At 39.5% G+C, this 17,773-nt stretch overlaps 1 protein-coding gene across 2 annotated transcripts; it reads left to right on the forward strand.

Annotated features, from left to right (window-relative positions):
• The first annotated feature begins 230 nt into the window (after positions 1-230).
• Positions 231-16,624, forward strand: LOC141972199 (arylsulfatase D-like). Of its 2 annotated transcripts, XM_074930051.1 has the most exons (10): positions 231-337; positions 6,715-6,852; positions 8,127-8,248; positions 9,149-9,271; positions 10,786-11,209; positions 12,124-12,260; positions 12,455-12,589; positions 14,433-14,595; positions 15,268-15,389; positions 15,850-16,624. In XM_074930051.1, the coding sequence occupies exons 1-10, from the start codon at positions 333-335 to the stop codon at positions 16,215-16,217; spliced, it is 1,737 nt and encodes a 578-aa protein (XP_074786152.1). In that variant the 5' UTR covers positions 231-332; the 3' UTR covers positions 16,218-16,624. The 2 variants fall into 2 exon arrangements, with proteins under 2 accessions (XP_074786152.1, XP_074786161.1); XM_074930060.1 differs by lacking the exon at positions 6,715-6,852 and having other exon boundaries at positions 264-337.
• The last annotated feature ends 1,149 nt before the right edge of the window (positions 16,625-17,773 follow it).

The raw sequence follows: 17,773 nt of genomic DNA on the forward strand, positions 1-17,773 counted from the left end.
CACGACATGATATAGCCTACAGTCTCACTGCCTGTGATTTATGATCTTTCACTCAGTTACCGCTAAAGCTCTTTCTATTGGCCTTGGCTGTTACAGGAGCTGTGTTTCCAGCTTTTACTTTAAAACAGTTCTTCCTTATTCAGCACTCGGTGGCAGGAGCAGGCGGGACGAAATGCCTTTGACCAGATTTTTAAGGGAGACCGACACCCACTGATTACTCCTACAGGAATAAGCAAGTTGTGCTTTTGAAAATCCTTCTTTAGAAGCAAAGACCAGAAAGCCTAGGACAAAAAGGAAAGTGAAAGCAAAGCTCCTCCAGTGTGTGAGCGAGTATGGAGTAAGTAAAAGATCATTTTTTTCATTTTTTAAAAATTAAGATATTAAATTTTTTAAAAATTTAAAATATTAATAATTTTTTTAAAATTGCCTCCCTGTTTCCCTTGGGGAGGACTTTGAGGACTTTTTCCTCCCTCCCTTGCACAGAGGTACCACTTCTTTCGAGGGGAGGGGAATGACTCTGCCTTGGCTCGCCGCTGAGCCCCGATACTGGGGCTGGGAGCGGCCAGCAGCGGGTCCGAAGCTCTCCTGGGTGGTGTTAGGGGGAAGCTGTGCTGAACCAGCTCCGCAGAGCAGTGCGCGCCTTGGACCGTGTCCTGCCGCTGCTCTCACCCACGTCTTCCCCTGGTGCGGCTGAGAGAGCAGCCGGCCCCTGCCTTCCGGCAGAGCTGCTCCGCCAGCTCGTAAATAGCAAAAGCAAAGTGTGAGCAGGGTCAGACTGTGTGTATGTGCGGAGGAGAGGGAGATTACAATGATTAACAATCTCTGTTTCCCTTCACTCTCTAGCGTTTCAAACCAAACTCCAGTTTTTGGAGCTTAGGTGGTGAATGGCAGGTATTCTGCTTTTATTATTATTGCTAGTTACTGCACTTTACAATGGCATACAGAAAGCATAACTGGACTTCAGATTGCTTCCACATGACATTCACTGATTCTCTAGCAGCCAAGCTCCTAGTTGCCACTTTTTATCTCACTTGTCCACCCAGTTTGTCTCCAATTTTCCACCCTTCTGTGTTGCTCATGTCCCAGCTGTAGGGAAAGCTGCATCCTCCTAGATGAGTAGTTTGAAGCCAGAAGGCACAAATAGATCATTTAGACCAGGGAGTGCCAGTCATGATGTGAAAATTCATGAGTTAATTTAAAGCCAAGAGCCAGAGCATCCCCTCCTGCTGTTGCTCTGAAGGCAGGGTGCTGCTGTGTAACAGCAAGGCCAGAATAGTGTAGCCATAATAAATTGAAGATTTGGATTGCTTGCCATGAGAGTTTTGGTTACTGACAAAGCACAACACCAAATGGTAATAAAATACATGCTAACAGATAACAAGTATTGATATTATTTAGGTCAGTAAGAACTAAATCCCCCTGGTGAGCAGTGTTGCAGTAGGTTCCCTGAGAGTGCAGAATGGGTAAGAAAAAAGTCAAACCACTGAGAAACTCCTGATACTTGGCTTTTACCTTTCTTGCAAGGACTTCCCTTGTTTCATGGCTGACGAGCACCATCTGTTTCTGGCTCACCAGCTGCAAGTACTGAGCAAGTGACTGTGTTCACACCAGCTGGGAGCTCTTCCTTCTTTCACTCTTTCCTCACCTGCTGCCTCTCCCCTCCTGAACACCTGGATGCATAGAAGCTATGGAAGAGAGAAAGGGAGGAAAGGGACAAGGTGGAATAATATGTTGCATATGGTATGTTGCAGATGTTTTTTCCAGAGCCATAATGCAAGCTGAAATTAGTATTTTTAATTACATTCTAATACACTGTTGAATGTGGTTAACCTGTTGTGTAGTGTATTTTTGTAGAAGGTAGAAAGAAAGTGTTTATTTTTAGTTAACAGCTATGCAGCAACATACCTCCCCATGTTATTTGAAAATATTTGTTCTAATACTTATAATTCACTTTTGTTATATTTAAGTGATAAAGGGTTTGGGGTTTGTTTTGGTTTCGGTTTTGCATCAGTGTGTGAAGAATTTCTTTCAGTATCTGAAGTTAGACAAAGAAAACAAAAAGCAAATTCTTTTGCTGTGTCCAATTACTGACTTTTAGCTTAACTGACAAGAGTTTATTTGAAAGTTTTCTGTGGGAGCTGTGCCTCTTGACATTTTTAAGAATCAGAAGTTTCTTTCAACTCTACTGAATTCCCAGAGGAAGTGGTGGTGGTGTCAGTCTTCTGGGAACAAGGGTGAAGCAAGAAATGTGCCTGGCTTCAGTAAATATTTTGACTATGGACAGATATTTTTGAAGTGGATTTGAAGTGAATTTTTCCTTCTGTGCAAAACTTCAAGAAGGGCAGACTCTAATCTGGGAATATATTTAGCAAGTAAAATATTTGAAGGATGGGGGTAGAACTGCCTGGAACCAAGCTGCAGTGGGGGAAGAAGGGGCTCATTTTCTGGCAGTTTCAGGTTTGTAGTTTGCTTTCTGTAAAACAGAACTGAAAAAACCTGGGGTCTGCACAGGGTAGCTAGCTAGAAAAAGCCAGATAACGCTACTTGGAGTTGTTACAAATCCATTTGATTTAAGTCCATCTAATTCAACCACTTAATAAACTAAGTAAAAGCTTCTGTTGCTAAATCTCTTCAAGTGACTCTTAAGGCAGCTTCAGGCTTTGTGGCATTCCTGGCAGGCTGAATAAATTGTATTGTAAGTTAATTAAGCCTGCGTTAATGGCTGACAAGTTTGGAGAAAGAAAGTGTAGGGCAGTCATGTGTAGTATTAGCTGCAGAAGTTGGTAAGTTTTGGATAAGCTTTACAGACAATTAAAATTGTTTAAGGGGAATATGTCCACATAAAGTTGTGCTGGCTGTTTTCTGCTGTAGGCCAAATCCTGCACAGCTCTGTAGAATTTGGCCTCATTTTGCAGAAACGTTTTGACTGAATTAATATAGAGTCCTATGCCTTTTTATGTGGAGGCACTAGGCTTAATAACTGATGCTGTATACTTCTGGTTGTAAATGAAGTGATGAGATTTTTAGTTAATAATTACATTTGAAAAACCATCACTTGAAATTAAGTAGTAATAGCCGCGATAAATTGCAAAACTGTACTTGCTATCAGTTTGGAAATAATTCACTTGGACTCTGGGGAATCCACAGTTGCCTCCAGTGATTCTTTGGGGAGGTTTCTGTTGAGAATAACTTAGTATCATTACATACATTCAGAGTAATCAATCTATGGAATTAGTATTTTAAGATTACTTTGTGACTATATGAACCAGAATAATTTATATAGTGGGGAGACATTGGTGTAATTGCTAAGAGCAACTTGTAAATTAAAAAAGAATGTTTTGAGGAGAAGTAGCTTCTTCAAGTTGAGGGCCATTTTCTTCAGCTTATTTGAACTCTTTAGGTAAGAGTCTTAAAATTAGCTTTAACTGAGCTACTTTAGGTAACTTCGAAAAAGATGTCTTGGGAAATGGCTGCAGGGGAAGATACTATGGAGTTTGTATCAGATTGTTGCTCTGCTCATGTTTACTGTGAATTGTTAAATTTCAGCTGAAATTTAACAAGTCCCATAACTTCTGTTTCTTTGCAATACTTTTCTCTCTTTCACTTGAGGTGCACAGTCATGATTATATTGCACTCTGCTTGAAAACATGATTGAATAATAAATCACCTTGCTTGCAGAAAATGTGTGCTCTATTTGTCTGACTTCACCTTCCAAATACTGGCTCTGACTCAGCAAAATTGATGAGCTTCCTAAGACCTGTGTTTTCTTCCCATGAATTTATGCACTAATTAATCTTTTACTGTCTTGTTCTTGTTTGGGCTCTTGCTCTCTCAAACTAAAACATCTTTTCCCATGCTTGAACAGTTTATCTGTGGTTTTCTGCCCTCTTCCAGTTCTTAAACTTCACTTTGAAAACAGTCCAGTTTTGGTCAGTATATGGTGTGAGTCCATCAGTACTCATGTATTTGAGGTGAAATCCTCTCACTAGTCCCTCTTTTTTAAAGAGATATAAGGATTGAGTTCTTTTATTTTCCTCCAACATCACACTGGTGACTGTGCTGAATTTGTTGCTTACTATAAGCTTAACTTATTTTCAGGATTGCTGCCTACCAGCAGATGATTGCACCACTACCTTGCATAGCCATTGCTGCCATTCTATTCAGGTGAACAGAATTGTATATCCCTGCATGTATTTGTTGCTGTCTGGCAGAATTAAAATTGTGTTGCTTGAACTGACCCACCTTTTTTTCCCCCAACAATCCTGGGCTCGCATGAATCACTTCTCCTAATGCTTTGTTTGCATTGTCTGTTGTTCCCTTCCTTACCCCATGTAGGAAATTCAACTCCATTAAAAAATCACGTCATCATTGTTCTCTCCCTCCCCCTTTTTTATTTTTAATTCCTCCCTGATTGTGAGCCCCACACTGTTCTAAAGTTGCGTCTCCATTTATACAAGCCTTTAAAGAGGTAGTCTGAGGTGCCAGGGTTTTACACAGATATAACATCTCAGTGAAATCTTGTAGGAGGAGCAGATTTCTTGAGCAGAAGGATGATATAATCTCACAAAGCTGTAATTCTAGGTATGCCCTAAGCACAGCAGTATCACCTCTGAAAACAATTCTAATGCAAGTACAGGCACCAAATTTTATAGTTCTGTAGGGACTTTTTTTCAACATTTGATTGCCTGTGCCAATGGTTCCTAACCTGTCCTCAGAAAATCATTGTCAATAAAGCTATGGGAGCCCAATTATGGTGTAAATCCATATTAAGTCTTGTAAATAAAAGTTACATAAATAGTGGCCTGCATTTGCCCAATGTTTTGCACTTACCTGATTTACAAGCAGATATTTTAAAATCACTTAGTAATACTGGCTGCCAAATGATTTTTGAGACCATCTTAACTACATACTTATTTAATGTGCTCATGTTTTTAAACAATGAGATCTGTCTCCCAAGTGGAAGTCTCTGGCTATGCCTTTAATATTATCTTTCCAGAAATAGCTTTATAGGTAATTCTGAAAAGGTTTATATATGTATGTATCTATATGCATGTTTTATGTTCTACTTCTTTTCAACCCTATTGCTTTGAAGATTTATGAGTGTTTAGTAACTAAACATTCTTGCGCTCCCTGCATGTATTGCTGAAGGATGATCGTTTTGAGCTCTAAGCATGGTTATTTGATAATGTACAGTAATGCTACATAACAACTTAGGATATGGAGTTGGAACTATAAGGAGTAGGTTACCTGAGATGGAATTTGTCCTTGACCCTATCTTAATCCACAAGCAGGATTACCACAGGGATCAGCAAATATCCAGCACGTAACACCATGAGAAAACAGAGTGTTAGGATGGGGCTGCAGACATCAGTAAGAGCAGATTTCACAATTTGCCTCCTTCTTCTTTTCCTTTTCTTAAATGTAATGGAAAGAGGTCGGGAGCACTACTCTTGTCCCCAGCTTGGAAAGAAGAATGTCCAAGTGACTGAAATAAGCAGTTGGGGGCTGCTTATTTCCAGGGTTCTTTAGAGAGCTTCCCCCTGCAGTTCTAACTAATGTGTTAGTGCTCTGAAAGGATTCGTTCTGCCAGTATAAAGTCCTGTAACTCTTAGGAGATAGAACATTAGCAAATAGAAAATTTTCCTTTCCTCAAAATAAGTAATCCAAGTATAAAAATGGAAATTGTCCACAATGCTTCTAAAGCAAGGTTTCATCACAACTCTGTAAATCACTGTTGTAACTTAGTAGTAGAATGTACAAAAAAAACCAGCTGGAACTTTGCTCTTGGATGATTAAATGCCAATAGCCACTGGTTACTTATTTACAACTGTGAGTTCAGAGTCATGTTTACAGTGTGTTGTGTTTGTCTGTTAGAGATGACGTTTACTTGTTCCTTCAAATATGGTTTTGTATACAAGATCTTCACACCAAAACTGCAAATCCTGGAATGATATGCAGGAACTTTCCCAGTCTGTCCTAGAGAGTTGCTGCTGCTCCATGTCCTGCAAAATTAAGTGGTAACTCTGTCCCAGTGAAAAATCAATCCAGGATTAGGTTTTAGAGCCACCGATCAGTAATACTTGGAGGAACACGTAGCTTCAAATGTTCTAGGTATATTTCTATAAAAAGTATGATATGTGTGTAAAAATGTAAATTCTGTTTTCTGCAGATATTAAATACAGTTGATGCTCATCTGGGGCCTGGCTGACATCTTAGAATGGCAGTAGAGGCTTCAAGCTCAAGTGTTCTTGAGTTGAAGGAGAGAGTTTGGGGTTTTTCACTTCTCTTCCAAATATGATTGACTGCTTTATTCACTGGAGACAAGATATTCAGAAAATGACAGAGTGACTTTGGAACATAACCTGAAATTTCACAGAGTTTATGAAACTTAGAAACACTAATTTTTCTCAGCTCTTTGAAGTTTTTGGTACATTTTGAAATCTATGCAACTGATTCAGATGAAAATTCCTGGGCCGAATTGGTAAGATGACAATATTTGCTGTAGAAGAGCTACTGCAGCCTCTATGACTAGAGTGATCTAGGTGGTAGAGATAGAAAAATGGATCCAGTAAACTCCATCCTCCTTATTCCCACTGAAAGTGGGGCTAGGAAATTATTTTGTGTTTCATGCTTCAGATTTGCTACCAGAGTGCTCCCACCACTCTCCAACCCTTACGAGTCACATACGTAAAATGTTATTTTGTGGTATTTCAGGAGGTACCTCCTAATGGCACTGACTTCATGTTTATTTGGCTTGACTGAAGCTGTGGACTCTAAACCCAACATACTTCTATTTCTGGCTGATGACCTTGGCATCGGAGATATAGGTTGTTATGGAAACAATACCATAAGGTAAAAGATCTCTCAGTACAATATGTTTAACGCTATAGAACACTCATCCTGAGTAATTAAGCCTCCCTATAAAATAAGAAATGCTCTAATCTCTTAATCCAAGGCTCTAGTAACTGTGTATTTAAGTACTTGTATACATGCATATAGGATTGGGGCCTAGGTAAACATTGTGCAGTGAAAAAGGGGGGAAAAAAAAAAAAAGGTTTTATTTTGTTTTTTAAGTTCTTTCTGGGAATTCTTCCCAAGCCATCCTCCATGTGCTAACTCTCCAGCCACTTTTTTTAGTACTACAGTTACTGTTTTCTCTTCTTCTTATGCATTAATTTCTTCATTCTTTTTCACACATAGTTAAAACTTACTCTGTCCACCCAGTGCTTTTCCAGAATCCCTCATCCATTTGCTTGCCATCTCCTCCAAAACACTCCACTCCAGACTCACATGGACTGACACACATAATTTATTATGTGACTATGTGGCTTTAAAACTAGTGATTGCATTCCTTCAGAACTAAACAGGCAAAGCAGAACTAAATGGGCATTGGGAGCACATCTTACAAGCCTCAACTCATGTCCCCCAAGTGGAGCACAGACGTTTTATTGGCATGTTCTAGGTGCATCTCCCTCACATGATGTTGGTGGGGCTGTACAGAGAAATGGGAATGTGCTTGTGGAACTCTGTTGTTCTCCTCTGCTGGTAGTGAAGACTGGGGAGGCCTCTTTCACTCTTTGTGGTGTTGTAGTCCATTATTCTGGGAAAGTTAGGCTCCACTATAAATGTAACTATGTAAAGATGTCACTATATTATGAAATAAATAGCATGTCTTAAAACTTGGAACAGAAAGTCTTGGTTCCAAGAGCTTCAGACACCTTGTGAGATTTTCTGACTCAATTAACTTTGAAATTCAGGGTCTAAATGTGATGGCAAAAGTGATCTATTGAAAATATTGGAATAGGAAAAACACCAGTCTTTCTCAGATAAGTTTTTTCAATTCAGTTTTATTTTCTAACTAAATAGTATCAGTGATGCCTAGGTTTACTTTTCAGTGTTGCCAAGAGCACTCTATGTCTGTGTCCTGAGAATGGATTCTCCAGTGGCTACAATCCACTTCACTCGCTGTGTCAAACTTGTTACTATACCAGTCCTGGAGTGTGTAAAGAGAGGTGGTTTTTTTTTTTTTTTTAAAGAACTGTTCAAATGTTCTAGATTTTATTTGCAATTTATTAAAATAAGTTTCAGGTTACCTTGCTTCTCTTAAACGTTAATGTGTTTTTTAGGACCCCGAACATTGATCGCCTGGCAAGAGAAGGAGTGAAACTTACTCAGCACATTGCTGCAGCTCCACTTTGCACTCCGAGCAGAGCAGCTTTCCTCACTGGCAGATACCCCATTAGATCAGGTTGGGCCCATTTTGAATTACAAATTTCTGTGCATGGTGCTGAGGTACTATACAATAGCTGATAAATACTGGAACAGAAGAATTTTCTCAACCTGAGATAGAAAATACACTGCTAGAGGCTCAAACTTTCTAGAAGTAACTTGTGAATGGGGACCACTGCTTCACCAGCTGACAGAGCTTTAGCCTGACTTTAAAGGATGTCAGAGATCTATATGATGAAAATAGATAGGTATGGAGAAATGCGGTCTGGGGCAAACTGATGGAATTCCTCTTGGTGGTGGTGGTTAGAGTTAAGGGGTTGAAACAGGGCTCCCAGGAGAAATGGTCAAGTTCATTGCTAACATAGTGCAGAAAGTCACAAAACTCTGGGGAAAATGGAGGTTTGGAACCATTCCCCACCTATCTAAGGTGCCTTTTGGAGGATTTTATAGAAATCCATCTCTCACCAGGCATTATACAGGAAAATTAGATGCCTAATTTGAGAGCTAAGTGCAAAGTCAGTGTATATGTTGGGTGAACTCTATCTCACCTAACATGATACAACATCCCACTGACATAGGGAAATACAGCTGTCCTCTCATTTTAGATGAAAAGCAGAGAGACTAAATTATTAGTTACTCAAAAAGGCAGAAAACAAAACCTACTATATGCTTTCACCACCAATTTATCAGTTTGATGGTAAAACTGGTGTGCAGCAGTATTTGTTTTGAAAAACAACTCTTGACTACCTAAAGTACTTGGACATGCTCATGTGACTGCTCACAAGATACACTTGTCTTTGTCTTGTGAGGAACTCTGGCTTCAGGCTGAGCTCCTGATGCGGAGGTTGGCAGGAGCAGCACAGCCTCCGCCAGTGGAGAGTAAAAGTCCCGCAGCGATGACCAGAGCTGTTTCTGTCAGGGATGGCATCCAGCAATGGATACCGGGCGCTGCAGTGGAACGCTGGGTCAGGAGGACTCCCTGCTAATGAAACAACATTTGCCAGGCTGCTGCAGAAACAAGGCTATACCACTGGATTGATAGGTAAGAGGAAATGTTTTAACATGACCTTGAAGAAATGAGGTAGTTATATGAAGAGAATTTAGGGACTGAGTTTGCTCAAAATGGTCCACTAGTCATAAATACAAATCTTCTCCAAAAGACTGAAGGTAAGGCAGGGGAAACCCTCATATTTGCAAGATGACTAAAAATATTGCAATCTAAAGAGTTGTACAACAATGGTAATGACTGTACAGGGCACCCAAAACAGGAAGAATTTTAAACTGTCTCATTATTACAATGGATGAGCATTTATTTTACTTGGCCTAAGATTTTTTTCAAAGGTTGGTCCACTGTGAGAGTTTTGTTGATGTAAAGATTGTTCCAAACAAAACAATGTCTTTAAGTATTTAATCTGCTTTTTGGAGGCAAGGGGCAGAGAAATAAAAGAGGATAAGTAAAGAAAGGAACAAAGTTTCTATCCACAGAGGAGAGGACAAGGTACAGGTGTCTCACAGCTGAGGTTGTGAGGTCCCAAAGAGTCATGATATGGTGGCTGTTTCCTCAGATGAAGCCAAAATGCAAAGCTGTCAGGGAAACGCTGCCCCAGAGCACCTTCCCACCTCTGACTTTGATCAGACCTCAACAGTTTCAAGATTCATCATTCTTTTGACAAATGTCTCTAAAATCAACTGGCAAAGTCTCTTTTTTCCCTTCTGTTTGCTTTTATCACTCAAGTGACAGGCACGGCTGCAATGGATCCCTTCACATAAATGGTAGGTAGGGTAAGCACTGTGTCCCTTAAAGCCAGGTCGTTTGGGGCCAGTTGTGCCAAATGCATTGTTATCTCCAAGTGATGGAAACAGATATGGCTGCATTGAATCATGAGCTGATAAAGTGTAGTCTTCCTGGCTGAGTCTGTAATTACCTGGCAATCACATAACCCAGCAAACCTCAGAGTCCTTTGATCCAGCACGTATTCTAAGCAGACATCAGCTTCTGTCTACTTGCTATATTTTGGGCAGGACAGAGTGTGAGGTTGGGTTACAGCCTCTTCTCTTCACATGGAATAGGGAAGTGCCTGAGAAATCATTTTCCTTAGTCAGGTGATCAAGATATCTGTTAACATTGGCCAAAAGTTTACTGGATCTTCCAGTAAATTTGTAATATTATATCAAAATGAAGTTACAAGTAAACAATTGAAAGTTAGGAAGGGAATGTATTAAAGCAGCCAGTGAGTTAAAGTACCTTAATTCCCCCATCCTCATTGAAAGGAAATGAATTCCAACCCTTATGTGACCCTTAGCTGCGTAGCTGAACATCCTACAAATGTATGTTTATTGCAAGATCGTTTGGGGTTCACCTATTCTTGTATGACATTAACCTGATCAGGCAATGTTTTCACTCAGCTTCTTTGTGCACAAAGAGAATGCATTGATACTCTGTTGAAAAACAGAGACTCACCTGATTCCCAAAAGGATGCTCGTGATGTGACCTTAGGTTCCTTTTGAGTTATCCACCTTAATGTTCTAACTTCTTTTATGCTTTAAAACCTTCAGGAAAGTGGCACCAAGGTGTAAACTGTGAATCCTTCAATGATCACTGTCACCATCCTCTCAGTCATGGGTTTGACTACTTTTATGGTATGCCTTTCACACTTCTAAATAACTGTCAAGAAAACAAACCTCCAGAGCTGGATGTAGCCCTTCAAGATAAGCTTTGGCTTTACAGTCAGATAATTATCCTTGCTGTGCTCACTCTCACTGCTGGAAAACTGATTGGTTTGATTTCCATCCACTGGAAGATAATTGCCTGTTTTACTTTGGTGGGCAGCCTTTTCTTCATTTCTTGGTACTCCAGTTACGGCTTTGTGCAGTATTGGAACTGTATCCTGATGAGGAACCACGATGTCACTGAGCAGCCGATGAGGTTAGAGAGGACTGCTTCCCTCATGCTAAAGGAGGCAGTGTCATTTATCAAAAGGTAAATGATTGTCTGTAGTTTTCTTTAAAGGAGCCAGGATGTTCTAGGCAGGCTAGAGTATTCTTCTCGAGTATAGCTGTATAGAACTGCTTTAAAACTCATATCCAAGTCCTCTATTTAGAAACCCAAAGCACTTAAATTGCAACTGTCTCACACTGGAAGCTATAGTAAATGAGATGGATTTTAACCAAATGATATGTGACCATTTCACTATGCCCTGTAATCTGCAATTATTATATTTGCACCAAGATTAACTAGCTAATTTTTACACTTCACTCTACAAACCTTATTTGTGCTCTTTTTTATAAACCCTACAAAACACCTAGATAAAATGTGTGTGATGTATGAAATTATTTCATGTAAAAATCTAAAAACACTTTAAATCTATTTCTATTGGTTGAGAAGGAAGCCAAGTAAGATCATTCATTTTCTTGATTCAAGTTCTGCCTGCACAGCCTTCTATAATATTTCTGTGCATCAAGTGCCTTTCTGTAAAACAGGGGAAGTAGCTATTCTTTTCTTAAAATTTGTGAAAACAAATATACTGAAAATTGTAAGTGACCATCTTAGAAAAGTATATAAATATTAAATATGAGACTGTATCCAGTTTAATTAACTTTTAATTAAACTGTGTTTAATTAAAAAGCCATCAGAGTTAGGCATCTGATTCATTTATGCAGTGTGAAAATGCTATGACTGCTTACACGCTGGAATTTGAGAACAATCTGGCTGAAAAGAACCTTTCTTGCCCACATTTCATGCAATAAAAGCTGTCAGTTGTGATCAGTGGGGATGCACTAGATGTGGGTACAGTCTAGACCCAATGTGTGTGTCTGTGCATGCATGAATAGGAAACCATTCAAATATTCCAAACACACAACAAAAACTATTTTTGTTTTTGGTTTGTTTTCAAGAAACAGGCATGGGCCATTCCTCCTCTTTGTTTCCTTTTTACATGTTCATACCCCACTTTTCACCACAGCAAAATTTATCGGGAAGAGCCATCATGGTTTATATGGAGACAACGTAGAAGAAATGGACTGGATGGTGGGTAAGTATTCTTCAGATGTATACACCTGTGTATTTTGAAGCAGGAAAACTAATAAGGTCAAGACACTTACAGAAATGTAAGCTACTAAAAACTTCTTATAGGGCATTTCAAAATATTATTACTGAAACATAAACGTGGCTTGATCATTCTAACTGGTTAATAGAAACTTTGATGTCTCTATTCTTATATTTAAGGCAAAATTCTGGATTTGCTTGACAAAGAAGGTTTGACAAATCATACATTGACTTACTTTGCCTCTGATCATGGAGGACACTTGGAGGCTCAGGATGGATCTGCCCAGTTAGGTGGCTGGAATGGTGTTTATAAAGGTAGGAAGACTGTTGTGACTTTACATGAAGGTTTGAATCAGAAACACAGTGAGTTTGCCTGGCTGAAGCTGTCAAGGCTGCAATGAATTGCATTTTTAGCTTGAAATATAGGTGATATACAGAGGTACTTTAATCTTAGTTACCTTTTCCTTCAGCAAAGTGCAAGCGTTATTACACATCCCCTTGACAAAGGTATTTTCTAGCTTGATACCTGTAAATTATTTGGTGTTCTCAAGTGAAATGCACTGGAAAAAATGTGATAGTTCCCTATATTGAATATTATCTCTCTTTCTCTGGCTTTTCCCCCTCTCTCCACAATAGGACTGTTTCCTGATTTGTTTATTTCTTTTTCTCATTATGTTCCAGAAATCATTGCTGCCCAGCTAATCAATACAGAATAGAGTAAGGGCACATTATGTCATGACTTGCAGCAACAATTTATTCCCAGTATGCTTTTATCTTTCACCCCAAATCAGTGATTGGCATAAAATCCAAAAGGTCTTGGTGGTCTAAGAACATCTCACTCTTTACCTCCTACTCATCCCTTTCTGCTGTGAATCATTCTTCAACCTGCTGAGCAGTGCAGTGGCTTTTTTCAAGCTGAAAGGATATGCATTCACTGCATTTTCTCCCACTTACCCAAACAGCCCTGTGTAATCATCAGACCATCTGATCCTGTGACCTGTCATCAACACATGACAATGTGTTTGGAGAGGAGTCAGGGTTTAAGTTCTGCTATGACCAATGAACCATCCACCTCTTGCCCATATTTTGATGTTTTTGTTTTCCTAAAACAGGTTTCTTCCAATTCAAACCCTTCTTGAGCTACTCCACAGGGCACAGCAGAGGTCAAAGACATGGAATTTTGGATCCCATGAGTTGGATTCTCTGCTGCTGAGCAATGGAGGTTGCTGCCCCATATGAAAGGGAAGAGCTTTCAGTTAGTCTGTTCATCCTCCATCTCAGTCCTTGCTTGAGAAAGTGCTTTATGGATAATAACACTGATTCATAAGCTTCATGGGATCTCACAAAGACAATGTTTTTTTTCATGTTAAATATAAGAATTAAAACAGGTTTCTGCTTTGGGAGCTAGATAAATATTGTCTTCACACATCTAGCAACAGGATGCTTTATTAGGTTCATTTCTGTTAGTATTAAATTAAGAAAAAGTGTTTTCCTCCTATTTTTTCCAAGTTCAGATTTTTTGCTTCTGAGTTAGGAGATGTTGCATTAAGCATTGGGAGAGTCAGGTCCAAATCTCAATTTCAGAAAAGGAAGAGGCATATGGAAATAGAAGTGTTAAGGACACATATTTTGAAGGGAATCCGTGGCTAGAAAGAGACGTTTTGGTGGGTTTTTTTTTCAGTTTTATTAAAACAGGATACTACTACTAAGTCTTGAGTAGGTTTAAAGAGAATATCAAGTATTTTTTCAGTCTTGTGAGTTCTTCCAATTTTCAGCTCCTCCTCTTTTCTTTTGCTGGGAAGCCCTTCAATAAACAGGTAAATGTAGGCAACCCTTGAAATGGAAGATAACAGGAGGTGGAAGATGTTTCATTGTTGCTGAACATAGGCTTTTCAAAGGTAGATTTAATGTTCTTAGCCTCACCTGTGGCCAGAGTTAAAATAGAGATTGTCCCCCCTCACCTTCCTAGGCTTGGATGTGTTACATGTCACATTTTGAGGCCTTCTGAAGTATGTGAATTCCAACATAAATGAAGAGTTGAATCTGTTGAATAAGCAGTGTATTACTGCATCTTTTTCTGTACATTCAAATGCAACAAGCAACTGAAGAGTTTTGTGTTTGCCTTTGAACTGCTCTATGTTCATTCATTTCACTGCAGGTGGAAAAGGCATGGGAGGCTGGGAAGGAGGGATCCGTGTGCCAGGAGTATTTAGATGGCCAGGAGTGTTGCCTGCAGGCACAGTTATCGATGAACCTACAAGTCTTATGGATATTTATCCCACAGTTGTTCATTTGGCTGGAGGAATATTACCACAGGACAGGTATGGAGATGTATTCAACAGGAGAGATTGATAGGAGAGCTAACTACTAAAAAATTAATGTGCTGCTTATCACCCTTGGGGATCCTACAAATATTCCTTAGTCTCAAGCCTAGTGTGAGATATTAAACTAGTGAGCAAACTCTCCCAAATATGCCCGCAGGTGTGCATGTTGCCAGAGCAGCTGTTCCTGACAAAAAACAGATGTTAGTTTCAAACCTACGTTCAGCCTCATTCAGGAAAAAATTGGTGGCTGAGGTCATTTTGGTATTAACTGACTTGACTTATGGATGCTTATAAATACCTCCTAAAGTCATTGAACCCATCCTTGCTCAAAGGATTTCTTTAAGCTCCTTTTAAAATTACTAAATTTAAACAATTATGAGATTGGTATAGATTTCCTGAATAAATTACTTTTTTCCGCTAGACAAAGCACTAAATATTGTTTACGTATTGCTAAATGGAATGAGTTGACCCAGCTATTAAAAAAAAAAGAAAAAACTTACTAGGGATTTAAATATTGGCTTGGCAGTCTGCTGGCTGCTCTAAATATATGACCAAATTATTCTGTATGTTGTCTCAAGCACCAGTTCAGCCAATGCAAAGGCAATGATAAGTACGCAGTTGACTGTAAGGTTTGCCCCTACCTGAGTACGCTGCTTCCCATTACATTAGGGTGATTGATGGACGAAGCTTGGTGCCTCTACTGCAAGGAAGAGCTCAAAAGTCAGAGCATGAGTTCCTGTTTCACTATTGTGGGTCCTACTTGCATGCAGTGCGGTGGCACCAAAAGGACAGTAAGTATAAATATTGGTTCCGTGGTAACTGTAAAACATGAGTTTTCTCCTCTTGATAGCTATCTTGCTAATTCACAAAATTATTGCATGATGAGTGCTTATCAGAACTGATCTCTGAGATTTCTGAAATTGTTATGCATAACATAGCAGTGACTCTGGCTAGCTGGACATGTCTTACAGCAAAGAAACATTTGTAAGTAACAAACCTATAGGAAGTGGGGTGGGAATACAGGCTGTCTACTACCGCACTGGAAATTTAATGTGGTTTTCTTCATATTTCTAGTGTTTTCCATCTTCAAAGTCAGTACTCCACACAGAGAATCTGATTTATGGTGATGGGAGTGCCAGGGTATGTGAGAAGAGGTCTCCTTAGTAAACAGCTCTACTCCTATTGCTTGAAGGCTTATTCCATTTTTATCTGCTGTCTTGTGGTTGTGCCATAAGATTTCTTTCCTGCCAGGTGGAGCCATCTGGAAAGCTCATTATGTGACCCCTGTCTTCCATCCACCTGGGGCTGGGGCTTGTTATGGAAAAGGAATTTGCCCGTGTTTTGGGGAAGGCGTGACCCATCATGACCCTCCGTTGTTGTTTGATCTCTCGCGAGACCCTTCTGAAGCCAAACCTCTGTCAGCTGACACCGAGCCTCTCTTTGACATTGTAATAAGGAAGATTGGAAGAGCCATAGAAGAGCATCAGAGGACACTGACTCCTGTCCCAGAGCAGCTCTCTGTGTATAACATCATGTGGAAGCCGTGGCTGCAGCCATGCTGTGGGACATTCCCACTCTGTTGGTGTGATAAGGAAGGTGACAGCACACAAAGTTTTTGAGATGGATGCTTACTAGCATGTCCTGTGGCACTGAGTCCTCTGCTGACAAAGCTTTCAGAAAATAACTGTGTCCTTTCTCTCTCTGGAAAGCAAAATGGATGAAAATAAAGAAAAAGAGTCTTGATCAGACATATTTTTTCCCCTTCATTCTTCACCACTATCCAAAAATCTAAGGAAATCCTGTCTTGTGTGGTAAAGGGCTTGAATGGAGACTAGTTTTGCACACTTGATTTTAAGAGAGGGCTATATACACCTAGACTCTGCCTAATTTATGCCGGCTCAAGGAAAACAGTCAGAGAACACTGCAGAGACTGTAGCGTATGGTGCTGAACTGGCAGCAGTAAGAAATACCAGACTTATGCAGAACTCAAGATGTTAACAGTTGTGCTTCTGAAGTCCACAAATCATGTTCATAGTCTATCCAAACATAGTCGTTTCTGTCATTGTTGCTTCCTGTATTTCTCTCTTATTTCTGCAGTAATCTTGTGGAGATGTTGGGCAACACCTGAGACAGAGTGAGTCTGATTTAGTGAGGGATATTGTCCTCAAGTTGTGAATAGCTTTTTGAACAGATCTGCAGCTTTAGCTGGGTAACAATAACACGTCACAGTGCAAAGTACAAAACGTTAAAGTCCAGTATAACTCTGCAACAGTTACAAAAGAGGGAGAAGCATTTTGCTTTTCAGAAAGAGGTACTTGCATGTATTAATTTGGCAAACAGTAATTTTATTGAATATAAGATGCCAATAAAAATGTTTTGGATTAATAGTTTGCACTGTTTCAATGCCAGTTCCAGAAAAATAAGGTTCATTTGAGAGTCATATTGGAATTAATGCTCAAAAATATTTGGTAGCAGTATACATAGGCTTCCAAACTACAACTTGTAAAAAGGGGTCTTGCCAATACTAGTTTAAAAAAAAAAAAAACCTCCCATGACACCAGCCCCCTAAAAAAAAAAAAAGGCAAACTACGAACAACCAAACTAAACAAAAATACTGCAGTGGTGTGGCCCTAGCCAGACTTTCTAAGGAGATGTGAATTTGCACTGAAGTTTGCAGTGAAATTGCAGAGATTTTAGGGCATTGAATTGTATTAACGACTGGGCTTTTTGCAGGATGAAGTCAGAGGTTATTATAAACTGCTGCTAGAACTCTAAAGAAGTTGGGGGTTGAATTGAGTGAATGGAAACAGATTATTTTAGTTTGGTTTTTGTTGCTATTCTGTGTCTGTGTCCCAACCCCACCCCAGCCCTCAAGGAATACCCCTGAAAATGTTTCACTTGCTCAGCCAGTTTATCTGATTAATAACTTTCTTTTTATATCTTAGTCTCTTTTTCATAAGTGTTACACAGAAACAATTTTACAAATTTCTGTTTGTGTCATTTAAATATTTGTGTTCTTGACTACTATAAGTCCACTCTGAAAACTTGTCAAAGGTATAGGGAGTCTATAAATGCCAGTGTTTCTTTTAGTACTTAGATATGTGCAAAAAGCCAGATAGAAAGTGGCAGTACAAAGCACACAATGACTCAAAAATAGAGTTTTTCTGGCAGAGAA

The sequence above is a fragment of the Athene noctua genome, chromosome 1 (genome assembly GCF_965140245.1).
Source record: "Athene noctua chromosome 1, bAthNoc1.hap1.1, whole genome shotgun sequence".
In the NCBI taxonomy this organism is placed as follows: Eukaryota; Metazoa; Chordata; class Aves; order Strigiformes; family Strigidae; genus Athene; species Athene noctua.